Source organism: Culex pipiens, chromosome 1 (assembly GCF_016801865.2).
Source record: "Culex pipiens pallens isolate TS chromosome 1, TS_CPP_V2, whole genome shotgun sequence".
Lineage (NCBI taxonomy): Eukaryota > Metazoa > Arthropoda > Insecta > Diptera > Culicidae > Culex > Culex pipiens.
This window is the reverse complement of record NC_068937.1, coordinates 117,165,265-117,182,308: the sequence shown is the minus strand read 5'-3', so window position 1 is coordinate 117,182,308 and position 17,044 is coordinate 117,165,265. Positions and strand designations below refer to the sequence as shown.

The following is a 17,044-nucleotide window of genomic DNA, read 5'->3' as shown; positions in this document are numbered from 1 at the left end:
AATTTTCAGATGAATCAACAATGATAAGTTGCTTACTCACTTTCATTTGAGCTATTTATTACTTTGGAACAGTCAAAAACACTTTATTTAAGCTGTAATTCATGATCAAAGTGCTGATAGGCCGATAATAGAAATAGGCTGAGAAAGGGTATAGTTCCCCTACGTCTCACCTCACGACGCCCGAGACGTCATTTGATTTTACCTTTTTGAAAAAAAAAGTATTTTTACAGGTTAAATCCCATTTAAAATTGAAGGGCGGAGCGCCAGCTCCTGTTACGTCCAATCAAGCTCATATTTGGGATTTGGGCTCAAAATGCCCACCGGAACAAACCCCTGAATGCCCGCCAAAAAGTCATTTTTGTTACATCCTAGTACATATTCATCTCGGCTCAAGAGTTCCTGTCCAATGCTTGAAAGACCAGCATAAGTGTTGTATACCAACATATTTTTTGTACGTACTAAACAAATATTTTAAAAAATATTTCTTTTCACTGAATAAAAAACAAACAATTTGTAAAAAAAAGATACGATTTTTACCTGTCAAAATTTAATTTATGTTTGCATATACTCAAAAACGACAAATTCTGTAAACAATATTAAATATGTAATAATGTTTGATTTTCCTATTATTATTTTTTGTGAAATTACACATACACATAAAAATAAATAAAAATTTACGTTTAAATTCTGATACTGTTCAATATATCGAAAGAACCTAAGAAAAAAATGGCGTTTAGCCATAGAATGTTTAAATATTTGTTTGAAATGAAAAAATAATTTTTGAATCTTTGAGGCAATTATAAATATTGTTTAAAACAGTCTTGCTTTTGAACGGGTTCTCCGTTCGTTCAAGTTCACACAGCAACACGGAAAATAACAGCTCTGAGAACGCACGCTCGTCTCTAAGAAAAGTTCGTTCAGTAGGCTTTTTTGAAACGAACGGAGAACCCAGTTCAGAACTCGAGCTTTTTCCTTTGATGGGGCCTCAGTAGACTAGGTAAACTTCATTCAATTTTAATCACCCCTTGACATATTAGCCCAGCTAGCTCAGTGGTAACATATACGTTTAGTAATCAAAGGTAGTGAGTTAGAAAATTCGAATGATTTGTTTTTGTTTTTTGTGTAGTTCGAATCATTTTTTTTTTCCTAAACCGGTGGTCATAAGGTTTCGTTTATTTCTTATTTGAAAGCCTCAGATGAATTGTTGAATGTAAATCGTTTAGGTTTAGTTTTCCTAGCCTCTCCACCTGGATTTTCCTTTAAAATGTATGTCCCTTGAATCAGACCAATAATGAGGAGGAGAGCTGAGTGGTTATAAAATTTTTGATTTTTTTTTTTTAAGAGATAAAATAATTGCAAAAAAGCTTCATTAGGTGACAAAAAATTATACAAATTATGTATTATTATTCTGTTGAAAGTAAAAAAACAAATCTTCTTTCAAAGTTCTGTTCTTAATAAATGATTACTGCCATTGCCTAGGACAGTTGAAAACGCGATTGTTGCGCAAACCCAAACCCAATTACATGTTATTCTACCCGTAGTGACGTAAATTTAAACAAATTGCTACATCCTTCGGAAGTATCAACTTTCAACTTTAAAATTCGGTCAACACAAAACTGCTTGTTGCTTCTGAACCTTGAAATTTACGAATGTCTCGCTACGCCGAAGGTTGAGGTACGCGCGAGTTATTTAATACCGCACCGAAAAAGGGATTTGCTAAGTACGCCAAAGTTCGTGTTATGAATATCTGTTGCTGTTCCGCTTTCCCTATGTCATTGTTCCACTTCCTCTGAGCGATTCATATTAGCGGGATCATTGGCAGGTGATGGACAACGACGCGGAGGAGGTGTCAAGTGTCCCGGCGGCAAAATTCACGGCAGCACACTGGCAAAGAGGATTATCACTGCGTTAATAATTATCCTACCGCAATGTGTAACCCATCCAAGCGAGACCTAGAAACGCGTTTGTTCGGAGAAATTCTAATCGAATTAGGCGAAGGAACGCCATAAATATGGACGACTCCGTTCGTTGTTGAGCAAGTTCCAGCCAGGACCTGCCAGAACCAACAGTTAGTGACTAAGGGTGTTTGTCCGGAGTACCACAAGAGTGTAATAGTTGTGTGGTGCTAGCGTTCAGAAAACAACAGTCAGAATGTCGTACTACGGTCCACCACCCAGCATCTGGGGCCATCCGATCAGCAACATGACCGTTGTTGATAAGGTTCCCCCGGAGATCCTGCATTTGGTGGACCCTCACTGGTATCAGTTCCCGCCGATGAACCCGTTGTGGCACTCGATCATTGGATTCGCGATCTTCGTGCTTGGTATCATATCGGTCATCGGCAACGGAATGGTCATCTACATCTTCTCGACGGCCAAGGGCCTACGAACACCGTCCAATCTGTTCGTGGTGAACCTTGCCATGTCTGACTTCCTGATGATGATGACCAACGCGTTCACCATGGTATACAACTGTTGGTACGAGACCTGGCAGCTGGGAGTGCTTATGTGCGATCTTTACGCCTTTACTGGATCCTTATTCGGATGTTGCTCGATCTGGACTATGACGATGATCGCCCTGGACCGATACAACGTCATCGTAAAAGGTTTGGCCGGTAAACCGCTGACCAACGCCGGAGCAGTTCTACGCATCCTCGTCTGCTGGATGATCGGAGTAGTCTGGGGAATTCTGCCGATGCTGGGCTGGAATCGATACGTCCCAGAAGGAAACATGACCGCGTGTGGAACAGATTACCTAACCGAAGATTGGTTCCACAAGTCCTACATCCTTGCCTACTCCTTCTTCGTCTACTACGTTCCCCTGTTCACGATCATCTACTCCTACGTCTACATCGTTAAGGTAAGTCCCAACAACCCCCAAACCGACAACCCTGACTAAAACCAAATATTAATCCACAAACAGGCCGTTTCCGAGCACGAGAAGAGCATGCGCGATCAGGCCAAACGGATGAACATGCAATCGCTGAGACAGGGAGATGACGGCAAGGCCGCCGAAATGAAGCTGGCCAAGATCGCCCTCGTTACGATCTCGCTTTGGTTCATGGCCTGGACACCGTACACCATCATCAACTACACCGGTGTGTTCAAGACGGCCAACATCTCACCCCTGGCCACGATTTGGGGTTCGGTCTTTGCCAAAGCAAACGCCGTCTACAACCCGATCGTGTACGGCATCAGTCATCCCAAGTATCGGGCGGCGTTGTACAAGCGGTTCCCGTCACTGTCCTGCCAGGATGTGGTCGCCGCCGACGACAAGTCTCTCGCCTCGGAAGCATCAGCCGTTACTACGTCAAATTCCGGCGATACGGCGAGTGCTTAGAATGATAAAAGGAGCCTAAACCCGTTGACCTGTTACATCCTGACGAAGTAGAGTGTATAAAGTTGTAAAGCATTACCACTTCATTGTTTAAATTATGTTGGAAAGAAACTCCACGAAAAAGAGAATCCTCGTTGCTAACCTTTTGAACCATTTATTGACCTGCTATTAGAGGGTGACGATTCTCGAGATTTTCAATTTCGCGGGATTCGAGAGTTGAATAATAACGACTAGTTGATAAATAACGACTCAAAACAACAATTTAAACTTGTTTTTTTCTCCTTAAGAGCGAGTTTTTCACCAATGAGTAACAGGTCGTATCAAGGTGCTCCGATTTGGATGAAACTTTCAGCGTTTGTTTGTCTATACATGAGATGAACTAATGCCAAATATGAGACCTCTAAAACAAAGGGAAGTGGGGTAAAACGGGCATTGAAATTTGAGGTCCAAAAAACAGGAAAAATCATAACATTGTTCGCAATTTCGTAAAACTTCATCAATTCCAACTCTCTTAGATGCATTCGAAAGGTCTTTTTAAGCCAGGGGTGACCAAAACATGGCCCGCGGGCCAAACGTGGCCAAGAAGTGATTTTTTGTGGCCCGCGGACCCATTTTTGATTCTGGGTTCGATTCCCAGCAACCTTCCATCGGATGAGGAAGTAAAATGTCGGTCCCGGCCTTGGTTGTTAGGCCGTTAAGTCATTCCAGGTATAGGAGTTGTCTCCATGCCATAAGTACAAACAACACACTAAACCAAACCTACTCCGGTGGTATCGCTGGCGGCGGTTGGACTCGCAATCCAAAGGTCGTCAGTTCAAACACTGGGGTGGAAGGTTCTTTGGAGTAGAAAGAGGTTTGGGTGCTCTCCCCATTCAAGCCTTCGGACTCCTAGGTTCGAGCAGAAACTTGCAATAGAGACCACAAAAGACCCGGGGGTCGTTAATGTGGATGGTTTTTTTTTTTAATTTTGAATGATCATGTAAAATGGCCCGTTGACCACAGGTTAAGTGATTTATGCTGTTCAAAGTTTATCTATTTTTTAGTTAGTAAAAATTAATGATGTACTAATATTTGGATCCCCATTTTACGACATCAATATTTTGTTCAATAATATTAATAATCAAAACAATTTCAAACGTTTCAATGTGAGTAAAACTTTAAAATATCGTCAAAACCTTCATCAACAATTTTTGCCTTCCTCACTTTACTAAGGAAAGGCTATAAAATCACTCGAAAAATGAACTTCTCAATTAGACCTCCTAGACCCACCTTCATGTATACCTATCGACTCAGAATCAAATTCTGAGCAAATGTCTGTGTGTGTGGTGGGATGTTGATAAAAAAAAATTTGCACTGGATTATCTCGGCACTGGCTGAACCGATTTTGTCCGTTTTGGCGTCATTCGATCCGTCTTGGGGTCCCATAAGTCGCTATTAAAAATTATGCAGTTTAGTTAAGTACTTCAAAAGTTATGCTGAAAAAACGCTTTTAACAAAAGTCCGGAAGATTGTAAAAAGGGTGGTTTTTGTAAGAAAACCCGTCATACTATACATTTTCAGAAAGGTATTTAAAAGACCTTTCCAACGCGTCCAAGACATTGCAGATCTGACAAATCTATCAAAAGTTATAAGCACTTAAGTGTAGTTTATACGCTTTTTGGAGGCCGGATCACAGATATGTTGATGAAAACGTTGTCTGGATCTATCATGCGACCTAAACATTGAAGATCTGACAACCCTATCAATCAAAAAATATAAGCACAGTGTTATTTACGCACTTTTTGCATTTTGGATAGTACCCTTTAAATGTGAGGAAGGCACTAACCACCTAAGGGTGGATTAAGTAACGTTTTTTTATAAAACGTTCAAGTTTGACTTAGGTAGAAATCTGTGACAATTTTTTTTCAAAAACTTCAAAATGTCATTGGAAATTTTAGTGCAATTAGTTGAAATCGATTAAAAATGCATGCCTCAGCTTTAATAATAATTTTGAGCATATTCGGGTGTATTAAAATATAATGTGGTTTTAGTGAATATTCGATAAATACGTGTTTATCGCTAAGTTTTTTTTCCATCGAATCTTATTTTTATTGGAAATAATGATTACAATATTAGAATAATATATTACATATATTGTTCACATTACATGCCACCATTTTCAAAATATACAAAATATGATAATGAAATTAAAAATATATTCAACTATTTTTTTTTTTCCTTAAGGCCGTTGCAAATATTTTTCACAGTTCAAAGTTGGCCTGAAAAATCAGGAGGCAAAAAAAAATATTTTTTCGAAAAACTTCAAAATTTTAATGAAAATTAAAGTTTAACCAACTGAAAACCAGTTAAAATGCATTTCCCGCGTTTATAATCATATTAAGCATGTTTGAACTCCTTTGAAAACATTTTAAATTTTCATAAAATACCAATGTACAGTCCAACAAAAAAATTTTTTTTGGGGAAGTCAAAAGATAGGTAATTACATGGACTATAATAATAAGCCTACGGAATTAACTTTTTGGCCAAACGCTGTTTTTCTCATAGGTTTACAATTTTTCAAAATACATAAAAATAGTTACGTTAAAAATTCGTAGTTCAAATTCCGGGGTGACTTTGAGAGTTATAACTTTTCTTTTAAAAATCAGATTTAAGGTGTTCAAATTACATTTTTACGGCAAATTTACCATCACTAAGGTGGCTGATATAGTAAAAATGTGGACCTCAAACATTTTTTTCGCTTCTCTCAATTATAGGTTTTTCGAGGCTGATTGTTGTAAATTTGGCGTTGGAAAGGTGTTAAGGCTCTGGAAGGCATCATTCCAGAGCAACCATTTTACGATAAAAAGTTCATAGCAAGGCGAAGAAACTAAAATTAAAATTTCTTGGATCTCGATAGAGTCATGTAATAAGGTTTTGTATGCATCTTTGTTTAGCTCACTGTACAAGTCACATGTATCGAAAGAGCAACACAACTCGTCTAGATAATTTTATAATAACATCTGAATAATATACACTTAATACAAGCTTAGAATAAGCAAAACAAAACTAATACATCCAGAAGACCCATTCTGTATGCGTGTCAAACGTCAAAAACAAAAATAAAAACTACCCGTCAGGCAGACGTACCCGTACTCCACACCGCAGACAGACAGCCAGCCAGCGCAGGCAACCGGAGTGTGAAGGAATTATGATAAATACGCAATAATTTTGTTCCCTTTCTGCTACCAACGTCACCGCATTCGAGTGTAATTCAATCCGAAATACCAGATCTCGCCTCGGTTCCGCTAGGATGAGACGTTCCCAGCGATAGGAGAACGGAAAAAGGCAACCTCATCAGTTCAGATTTGAACGTCGTGTCGTCTCAGTCGCCGTAGATTTTCCAGACTGCAGAGCCGTAGAAATGGCGGCGCTGCCACCGCGTAAAAATCTTACGCCAACGAAAATCTCCAAGCAGCACCTGACGCCGCTGCAGATCCTGCTGCAGATGGGATTCCCGAAGCACCGGGCGTAAGTCTAAAGGGCGTGTGGGATCGGTTCATGTTCCGGGTGGACGAATCCTTAGGAAATGCATCAACCAATGCAATCACTTATAAACCGTAGAAGTATTAATAACGATATCTCCAGATATCCAAGTGACTCCGTTGAATGTGTTATACATAGATGACTTCATAACGATACTGATTTTTGCAGCGAGAAGGCGCTGGCCGCCACCGGAAACCGTGGCGTGCAGTTGGCCTCCGACTGGTTGCTGGCGCACGTCAACGATCCGTCGCTGGACGAGTGCTCGCCCCGGGAGTACATCCTGTATGCGTGTCCGACGGGATCGTTCCTCCAGCAGCTGGAGAGCTTCTGGGCTGAATCGCGGGAGGTGTGCGGCTGGAACGGAGCCCACAACTTTACGCCCCACATTACGCTGGTGTCGTTCTTCAAAGCGCCGGACGAGTGCGCTCCCCAGCTATCGAAAGCCTTGAAGGAGCTGATGAATCTGCCGGGAGCGCACATCGACCGGCCCATCGCTCTCGAACTGTACACCAGTCCCAACTTTATGGGGTTCTTCGTGGCCGAAGACGATGCCAACTACTTGAAACGGATAGCTCTGCAGTACGTTAAGGAAGTGTCCCATTCCAGTAAGTGCGCCGTATTCCAATAAGAACTAATCCTTGCATTCATACGGTAGTTAGACTAATCATTAGTACGGATATATCTAAGGATGGGATTCTATTATCTTTTTCTATTTCCCTATTTCCATGTATTTTTTTATCTGTCTATCTCACACAAACCATTCAGTAATCAGCGACACCTACGAGCAGTTAGACGCGCTAGTTACCTGTTTTCCATGGTGCGGGGGAGTAACATCAGCTCGTTGCATACCACGTAGCAGCCGATGTAAGCATACACGCTCGACATCCATCCCTACTACGGGTCATCCAGCTGGTGATGGAATCCGGGGTTTATGATTTCGCCGTTAACCGTATTGCGTAGAAAATCCATAGTTGAGTTCTGTTAGTATGATTTATTTTCTTTTACATTTCTCAAAAACAATCACACGTATTAGAACATTACGTAGTTTTGTTCAGTTTCACTTACTAAGTATTCCCCCCTAACAAGCTTCCCGACTAATACCGAGCTATTGTATTTTGTCCTGTCTGCGTAACCACCTTAGCGATTTCCCTAGAACCGCACGTCAAGTCGTTGCACCTGACGCTGGCCTACCAGTTTCCGTCGAGCCAGTTCAACGCGCTTAAGCAGCTCGTGGAAGGACTGGACACGTCCCACACCGGCGCCAACTGGGAGCTGCGGCTGTACTCGCGCGATTCCCGGTTGGCCACCAAGCAGGTCCACAAAGTGCTGTACCCGCACACGCCTCGCGAGCCGGACGAGCTGGAGCTGCGCATCGGCGACTATATCTACCTCAGCCCGGAAGCGATCCAAAACTCGTCCGACGGCTGGGTCGAGGGCATCTCCTGGCTGACCGGTACCAACGGGTACCTGCCGGAGAACTACACCGAGCGCACGGCCGAGTCCGACGCGTGGACCATGCACCGAACCGTTCCCCTGTGCGACGTCGTATCGCCCGACCTGGACCCGCCGTCGGACACGGTGGACGGTGCCGCTGGACTGCGGTTCGATCTGCCGGTGGCCAACAGCGAGCACGATATCGATTCGCAGGAAACTTGTAAGGATGACTCTTATATTTTTGCAGAATGCTTGGTCACCCTCGACGGTGATAAGATAACGTCGCTGTCGAAAGAGCCGCCATAAGAGTGAGACACGTTTTTGCTCTCGTTTCAGTATCGATAGGTCACGCCGAGGGACAACATCAGCAGTTGGTAGAAGACATGCAGCAGCAACCACAAGTGGACGGAAAGATGAAGGACGAAAACGTGCCGGCGGATAAGCTGTACGAGTTGATGAAGAAACGGACTGCCATGTCGGTAATCGGCGATCAGAGTGAGCAGGGTGTTCGGATGACGCAGGAACCGGACGGGGTTATTCCGAAGAGGCGGATCTACGTGCTGCGTCACGGCGAGCGGATTGACTTCACCTTCGGAACGTGGATTCCATACTGTTTCGACGAGGCAGGCAACTACATCCGGAAGGACTTGAACATGCCAAAGTGTTTACCTCACAGGTAAGAGTTTGATGTTCAGTGAGTTTCAAGAAGTGTGCAATGCTTCGGTTCCTTCTAGGAAAAGTACTCTCTGGCAGCGGGATTCTCCACTGACCAACATGGGTCGCTACCAGGCTCGGCTGACCGGGGAAGCAATGAAGGATGCAGGCGTTAAGATCGACCACGTGTACAGTTCGCCATCGTTTCGCTGTATTCAGACTACCACGTCGATTCTGGAAGGACTTGGACTCAAAGAGAGCCGCCCAATCAACGTTGAACCAGGGCTGTTCGAGTGGATGGCCTGGTACCAGGATGGCCTTCCGGAATGGATGTCCAAAGAAGAACTCACGGCAGCGGATTACAACATAACCATGGAGTACGAACCGTTATCCAAAGCGGAAGATCTGAAGGGAAAACAGCAGGAGGGACTCGAGGAGTTCTACCAGCGAAACTCGGACGTAACAGAGCATCTTATCAAGAGCACAAGTGAGTATCGACGAAGTAAAGACAAGTTACACCAAACTAATCAACAAACTCCACTTTCAGCTGGTAACATCCTCATCGTTGGCCACGCGACAACCCTGGATACCTGCACGAGGCACATCGTAGGCGAGAAGCTACGCTCGACGAACGACATGAGCAGGATCATGCAGAAAGTTCCTTACTGTAGCATGGCTGTGATCGAGTCGGCGGACGGTCTCACCGGGTGGCGACTGGTGGAACCCCCGTGCGATCCCATTACCCACACCAATAATAACCGGTTTGATTGGAAGATTCTGACCTGAGACGCTCCCGAGCGATTAAATTAATACGTATTCGATGCAATTGGAAAGCTCTGCAAAACAACTCTTGTTTTTAACTGCAAAATTCCCATCGCTAAACTAAAGGAACTTCATTAAAATAAATGCGCATGTGACAGTTTATATAGTTATATACACAACTATTTATATTATGGCGTAAACAAATACTCAAATATATATATATTACTTATTAAAACTATTTAGGCAAGCTTTAAAAGTGTACTTTACTCTTGTATTTGCATATTTTGCAACGTATATATGTTGATATCGCTTACAAGTTTGGACGCTTACACTGGCAATACAAGAACAATAACAAACAAACAAACAACAAAAAGATTTACACTAAACACGCATGAAATAACACTTGTTACATCATCCAAATTAGCTCGCGACAGAAAAAAAATATATGTCGAACGTCTATGTAATCGTTGTTCGATTTTAATTCTAACATTTTAACTATGTGTAACATTTTGCTTAAACAATTTTTTTTTCGCAGGATATCAAAACAGTTCATGAAAATTATTCAATCAGTTAAAAAATGATGTTATTCTCAAAACAAATACAAACAATTTGTTCGACGTTATTAAACGTAGAAAGCAAAAGTAACTAGCTGTCCAATATAGCATAAAATTACTCAAAAGCTCTTCCCACGCAACCGGTTGCGGCTATTACCCGCAAGATGTCTCCACTGACCATTTTTGTACTCACATCTCTAATCCGTATTGTTACCAAAGCCCAATAGTGACTCAACCCACAATATATTCAATAGATTACTACTCCGTAAACCTCCTTATAATTATAAAATAAAAAAGTTTCAGTAATTGTTATAATTGAATGTGTTTACAGGACGTATAATAAGTAACCAAGTTCGAAACTGTCTCTCTCTCTCTCACACACTATGTTCCACATAACGAAGATTTGTTTAGTTTTACGTAGCCAAATCAGGAAGCTCATCATCAAATTACAAATATTTGACCATTTGGAAACACACACACACAAAACAACTAAAAGGCAAAATAAAGCATTCCCCCTCACACCTCGAATTGATTTTGTTCAGTGGTTTCTCTTTGTCCCAGCCATCGACCTGATAAGATAATGATTGACACCTACTACTAGTCAGTCGGTCGAGCCGGCCACATGGAAACTACCATGACTATCTCGGAACGTGCACGTATGTGCGAAAAAAAAATGGTTAGAATTGCCCTTGAACTCGATTCTACAGATTGTGCTTGTTGGAAATTGAACAAGTTAAAAAGTTGGTTTTTGACGGATTTCGGTTGACACCTGGCACTACGTTTGGTTAACCTCAAAATTTCAAATAATTTTTTTTGAGAAAAAATACCTTTCAGCATTCGTCAACAAATGCCCATCAGAATGCCAGACACTATTTTCATCAAATTGAAGAATACTAGCCAGGCCTATTGTGTAGAGTTAACCGGGAAACTGATTCGTTGAAGTGGCATGAAACTTAAGCAGTAGAGCACAAACAACAACAAAAAGCCTAGAAAAAAAGTTTTTTTATTTGTTAAAAATAATTCAGTAACTTTTCCAAATTATTTTAATCACAGCATCAGATTCATGTTAAATCAATGTCCAACTTGTTAAAATATCAATTTTAAGAGGCACTCACGAGCTCATTCTGGTAGTGGTTACTAGTAATGCCAACACTTTGTTCCCGCTTACAACTCTCTCTTTCTATTAGTATATGTCTGTCGAAGATGGCTTATCACGAACCAGCAACAAACGGTTCCAGACTTGTACCACGATAAAACCATGAAATCATTCCACTCTGCCATGTCGCAATTTGTCGCAGAAATAATGGTTGTCTGATAGCGTATCGCAACCATTTGCGACGTGGTAATAATGATAACACCATCCATCAACCAGCCCAGCCAGTCAACAAAGAGCTTGGTCATGTTTGCCCGGAGAATGACCACTTTTTCCGCCATTTTTTTTTTTTTTTTTTTAATGTGCTAAGTGAATGACTTTTATCCGCCGGCGGATGGTTTTTTGTGGTTGACAAATATTCGATTCTCCCAAAACTAACAGGATTTATCCAACTGGTTCAATGATCTCATATTTGATTCAGACAAATCTATTAGAAAAATTGACGTAAATTTACTCAGGTGGTAAACACTCGATGAAAGTGGTTCTTTTCCATGCAGTATTCAAATGTCAAACACGTGTAAAAACTAGAGAGTTGATTGTGCGCTAAAATATGATAATTTAGCAGAAAGAGGATTTTGTTAATATCGGCCGCCTCAAATTATTATTTTGAAACCATTTTTGAACTGGTGGAGTAAACAATCAATGATGCCCTAGTGATTGAGCTTTTAGCACCTTCATATTATATGACACGTTTTGTAACCCATATGATAAAAAATAATAATTGAATATATTGACACAAGCTCTTCCCGACAACCTTCGTCATGCCCTTTTTTGGTTTTCTGACGTTTCTTGCTTGTTTGATAATTCAGCCTCCTGTGATCAAAATTTGATTTAACGCAGCTTTTCCCATACAATCTGCAGATTTTCCGGAATCGGTTTCAGAGTGACCAAAGTTGTCACTGTTTGGCGTAAGAACCTTCCTTGGACTTTTACGAACCCAACGCAACAAAAAGCACCTCGACACGACGCTCCGTATTGAACTGATTCGCGTTCGAACAAAACCGTCGAAATCTATATATAAAAAAATTTCGACGGTTTTGTTCGAACGCGAATCAGTTCAACTTTTACTCGCGAAGAATTGAAGATCCCCGGTCCTAACCTGGTCTAAGCACCTAATAGGTCCTGATAAAAATAAGTTTACTCGCTAAAGAAATTGTTGTTGTTATTGAAAAATGTTTATCTGTCCAAAAACAAAATCCTCTATTTTGTAGAATACGGCTAGAACCAGCGCTGTGGATACAGAAAAAAATAACTGAGCAACTCTCTACGAAATCGGCAGATTTCGACCATTTTAATTTTGTGTATTTTTTTATTTGGCTCAAACTTTGTGGGGGCCTTCCCTATGACCAAAGAAATTTAATTTTCAATCGAAAAGTACTTTACACATTTTTTGATAAAGGGCTCCGTTTTCAAGATATAGTAACCGAAAATTTAATTTAAGCGAAATATTTGCAGTTTTCTGATTTAAAAAAAAAGTGATCATGAGTGACCATTTCTAAAAATATTTTTTTTTTTGAAAAGTTTAGATCTTTTTAAAAAAAAACATTATGAAATTTTTTAAGTCAAAACTAACATTTTAAATGGCATAATATTCAATGTTTGGCCCTTTTAAAATGTTAATCTTGATAATTTCAAAATATTTACTTCAAAGAGATCGAAATTTTACGAATGATTCATGTTTTAACATTGAAAATCGGACAATTAGTTGCTGAGAAATCGACATTAGAAAATGGTGAGCTGTTAGGGTGAGACTTCGAAAACTTCAATTTTCCTGTTCCTATTTCTTTAAGCCGCTGTATCTCAGCAACCAGAGGTCCAATCTTCAATTACTCTTAGACAATTTTATAGCAAATTTTCTGAACTTGAAAAAAAATATTTTTAGAAATGGTCACTCATGGTCACTATTTTTAAATATCGAAAAACTGCAAATATTTCGATAAAATCAAACCTTTGGTGGCTATATCTTGAAAACAGTACTTTTCGATTGAAAATTAAAATTTACAAAAAAAATGAAATTTATTTTTTTTCCAAAAATTACTATTTTTTAAAAATTTAGAACTCTGCGGCAGATTTTTTGACAATGTTTCTCTATAGCTCAAAAGTTGCGGATTTTTGTCCCCTAAAACATAGCAAAAAATCTCGAAATTCAAAAAATACGTATTTTGGAAAATTGAGTTCCTGTAAAAAAAAAGTTGATAAAAAAATCTGCAAATTTTTTTCCGTGTGCCTATTTTTTTCTCAATAGTCCTCAACAATACCTACAACTTTGCCGAAGACACCAAATCGATCAGAAAATTCACTCAAAAGTTACAGCTGTTTGAATATTTACGTACCATTTTTGTATGGACAGCAACCAAAATTGTATGGAGACTTGTATGGGTGAACCAATGACACAAAATAGCTTCTTTGGTCATAGGGAAGGGGCCCACAAAGTTTGGACCAAATAAAAAAAATACGAATAAAATCCATTTCCGATTTTGATAGAGAATTGCTCAACTTTCTTTTATGGAAACATACCAATACCATATCAATTTGAGTTATAAAGCTGTTTATTTAAGTCCATGAATAAAGGGGAGGGGGGCTTTTAGGTTAAAACTGCAGCAAAAAATGTGTAAACAGCAACGGTCAAAAAGAGAGATGTGCATAACAATCACTTGTAATAGAATATCTGAATGATTTTTTATCATGCATTAAGGCCGATGCAAATGTGTTTTTCAATGTTCATATCGTTATTTTTTTTATTTTTTTTTAAGTTAAACGGTAAATTCTATTTCACATGTTTTTCCTTAGCCTTTCGGAAGTCACGTGTTTTGGCGTTTCATACAAGAGCCCTTACAAAGTGTGTATAAAGTAAACGTATGTGACTGCGGTGGGTTAAAACGCAAACGAGTTAACAATCACGTTTCTTGGCGAGTCATGTTAGTTAATAATTTCTATAAATTTCATCATATACAAATATGCAAAAAAAATATCGTTATCCAATTATTCGCATAATTTAACGAATATTCAAATCTGAACGAAACCATTAATTTCCAAACAATTTAGCCAGGTACGATGTAGAAAGAAGAGGCATGGTATTCAAAAATTGAAGTCATAAAACATTCATGGGTAATTCTCCGCCAACTCACACAGCAGTTGCCCCGACCCCTCTTCGATTTGCGTGAAACTTTGTCCTAAGGGGTAACTTTTGTCCCTGATCACGAATCCGAGGTCCGTTTTTTGATATCTCGTGACGGAGGGGCGGTACGACCCCTTCCATTTTTGAACATGCGAAAAAAGAGGTGTTTTTCAATAATTTGCAGCCTGAAACGGTGATGAGATAGAAATTTGGTGTCAAAGGGACTTTTATGTAAAATTAGACGCCCGATTTGATGGCGTATTCAGAATTCCGAAAAAACGTATTTTTCATCGAAAAAAACACTAAAAAAGTTTTAAAAAATCTCCCATTTTCCGTTACTCGACTGTAAAAATTTTTGGAACATGTCATTTTATGGGAAATTTAATGTACTTTTCGAATCTACATTGACCCAGAAGGGTCATTTTTTCATTTAGAACAAAAATTTTCATTTTAAAATTTCGTGTTTTTTCTAACTATGCAGGGTTATTTTTTAGAGTGTAACAGTGTTCTGCAAAGTTGTAGAGCAGACAATTACAAAAATTTTGATATATAGACATAAGGGGTTTGCTTATAAACATCACGAGTTATCGCGATTTTACGAAAAAAAGTTTTGAAAAAGTTGGTCGTCATCGATCATGGCCGTTCATGGTCACCCGCGACAGACACGGACGACGAAACAAAGAGAAACGCAAAAAGTAACTTTTTCAAAACTTTTTTTCGTAAAATCGCGATAACTTGTGATGTTTATAAGCAAACCCCTTATGTCTATATATCAAAATTTTTGTAATTGTCTGTTCTACAACTTTGTAGAACATTGTTACACTCTAAAAAATAACCCTGCAAAGTTAGAAAAAACACGAAATTTTAAAATGAAAAATTTTGTTCTAAACGAAAAAATGACCCTTCTGGGTCAATATAGATTCGAAAAGTACATTAAATTTCCCATAAAATGACATGTTCCAAAAATTTTTACAGTCGAGTAACGGAAAATGGGAGATTTTTTAAAACTTTTTTAGTGTTTTTTTCGATGAAAAATACGTTTTTTCGGAATTCTGAATACGCCATCAAATCGGGCGTCTAATTTTACATAAAAGTCCCTTTGACACCAAATTTCTATCTCATCACCGTTTCAGGCTGCAAATTATTGAAAAACACCTCTTTTTTCGCATGTTCAAAAATGGAAGGGGTCGTACCGCCCCTCCGTCACGAGATATCAAAAAACGGACCTCGGATTCGTGATCAGGGACAAAAGTTACCCCTTAGGACAAAGTTTCACGCAAATCGAAGAGGGGTCGGGGCAACTTTTCCCGATTTCGTGTGAGTTGGTAGAGAATTACCCTCATTTAATTACGAAATTTTCGTCAATATATAAAAAGGAAATTCTAGAATGTTCCCTTGAAGCAAAGTATCCTTTGTCTTTTGTATGATTCATATCTTTTCAAAACCATGAAAAACCATGAAAGAAAATAATCGATCGAAATTATGACCAGTCATGGTGCGACAGCAAATCTCTCCGCTCATCAACCAACCATTCACCCACACAACCTCAACAACCTCAAGTGGTTTTTCAACCATCGGCAAAACCATTTCGCGACACACAACCCCATTTCAGAGCTCAGAGAGATGGTTTTGCTCTGACGTCATGGAAAAATCCTAACCAATCAAATGGTTTTACGTTGCACTTTGTCAGAAGACGAAAACCATTCGTGGTTTTGCGCCGCCAGTCCGGGTCGGTTCGGGTGCAAAACGGCCAGCAAAAAACAAAAACAACAAACCCTCCTTACAGAGTGAGAGAACATGGTTGGGACAGTGCTGTATTGGTGGGACAAACTGGTTTGGTCGAGTGTAGAGGTGCGATAACAGCTGACAATCATGGCAGAATGAGTGCCTTGCCGCTGTCTTGGGAGCTGGTGAATGAGAGTAAACAAGCCTTGAATGAATGTGTGCGGTGAGCCTGTGTTTGTGAGGAACTCTCGGCGACTAGAGGCGGATTTGAATGAGTCCATTCATATCAATAAGCAAATGAAATAGAACTTGATTCAGCAAACCATTCGAAGAAAGTGAACTACATTTATTTTCATTCTAAAATAGTTTCTTGAATAGCGTTGAATGTGCCAGGACAATACAACATGGGAGAAAATTTGCGTTAGACGTTGTTTATTTTATTTTTGACACTATGACGCATTATATTTTTAATCTCAGTACAATTTTAGAAACAAATAGAAAAAATATTGTACATTTTGATTAGATAGATTTTTTGCTGAATTCGTTTAATAAATATTTGAAAAACCCGTCAAGTTAAAATTGATAAATTATCTGTCAAAATGAAGAATATCGTACCAAAAATTAGTTGTACAATGAATAACCATAATGAACTTAAGGAGTTACATACATGTAAATCGACAAAAAAAGGTCAGAGCATTAAAAAATACATTTTTATCTATTATCACTGGAACGCCCAACGCATGTCCAGCTTACACGGACGCCCAAGCCTCCCAAAAAAGGTGGAAC

At 39.5% G+C, this 17,044-nt stretch overlaps 2 protein-coding genes across 4 annotated transcripts; both read left to right on the top strand.

Moving 5' to 3' along the window:
• Positions 1-2,024: 2,024 nt before the first annotated feature.
• Positions 2,025-3,414, top strand: LOC120416995 (opsin-1-like). Its single transcript, XM_039578934.2, has 2 exons — positions 2,025-2,859; positions 2,923-3,414. The coding sequence occupies exons 1-2, from the start codon at positions 2,152-2,154 to the stop codon at positions 3,337-3,339; spliced, it is 1,125 nt and encodes a 374-aa protein (XP_039434868.1). The 5' UTR covers positions 2,025-2,151; the 3' UTR covers positions 3,340-3,414.
• Positions 3,415-6,458: 3,044 nt separating this feature from the next.
• On the top strand, positions 6,459-9,946 carry LOC120416981 (protein UBASH3A homolog). 3 transcript variants are annotated; one of them, XM_039578907.2, is made up of 7 exons: positions 6,459-6,843; positions 7,027-7,463; positions 7,624-7,722; positions 8,000-8,512; positions 8,629-8,968; positions 9,027-9,433; positions 9,494-9,946. In XM_039578907.2, exons 1-7 carry the CDS (start codon positions 6,737-6,739, stop codon positions 9,730-9,732), a joined length of 2,142 nt encoding a protein of 713 aa, XP_039434841.1. In that variant the 5' UTR covers positions 6,459-6,736; the 3' UTR covers positions 9,733-9,946. The 3 variants fall into 3 exon arrangements, with proteins under 3 accessions (XP_039434841.1, XP_039434857.1, XP_039434848.1); XM_039578923.2 differs by lacking the exon at positions 7,624-7,722 and having other exon boundaries at positions 6,460-6,843; positions 8,012-8,512; XM_039578914.2 differs by lacking the exon at positions 7,624-7,722 and having other exon boundaries at positions 6,460-6,843.
• Positions 9,947-17,044: the final 7,098 nt, after the last annotated feature.

Excerpts from the sequence above, each read along its gene's own strand:
- LOC120416995 (XM_039578934.2), top strand. The coding sequence starts at position 2,152 with ATGTCGTACTACGGTCCACCACCCAGCATCTGGGGCCATCCGATCAGC. Across the intron at positions 2,860-2,922 it reads CCTACGTCTACATCGTTAAG|GCCGTTTCCGAGCACGAGAA; the intron begins GTAAGTCCCAAC and ends ATCCACAAACAG.
- LOC120416981 (XM_039578907.2), top strand. The coding sequence starts at position 6,737 with ATGGCGGCGCTGCCACCGCGTAAAAATCTTACGCCAACGAAAATCTCC. Across the intron at positions 6,844-7,026 it reads GGATTCCCGAAGCACCGGGC|CGAGAAGGCGCTGGCCGCCA; the intron begins GTAAGTCTAAAG and ends TGATTTTTGCAG. Across the intron at positions 9,434-9,493 it reads GCATCTTATCAAGAGCACAA|CTGGTAACATCCTCATCGTT; the intron begins GTGAGTATCGAC and ends CTCCACTTTCAG.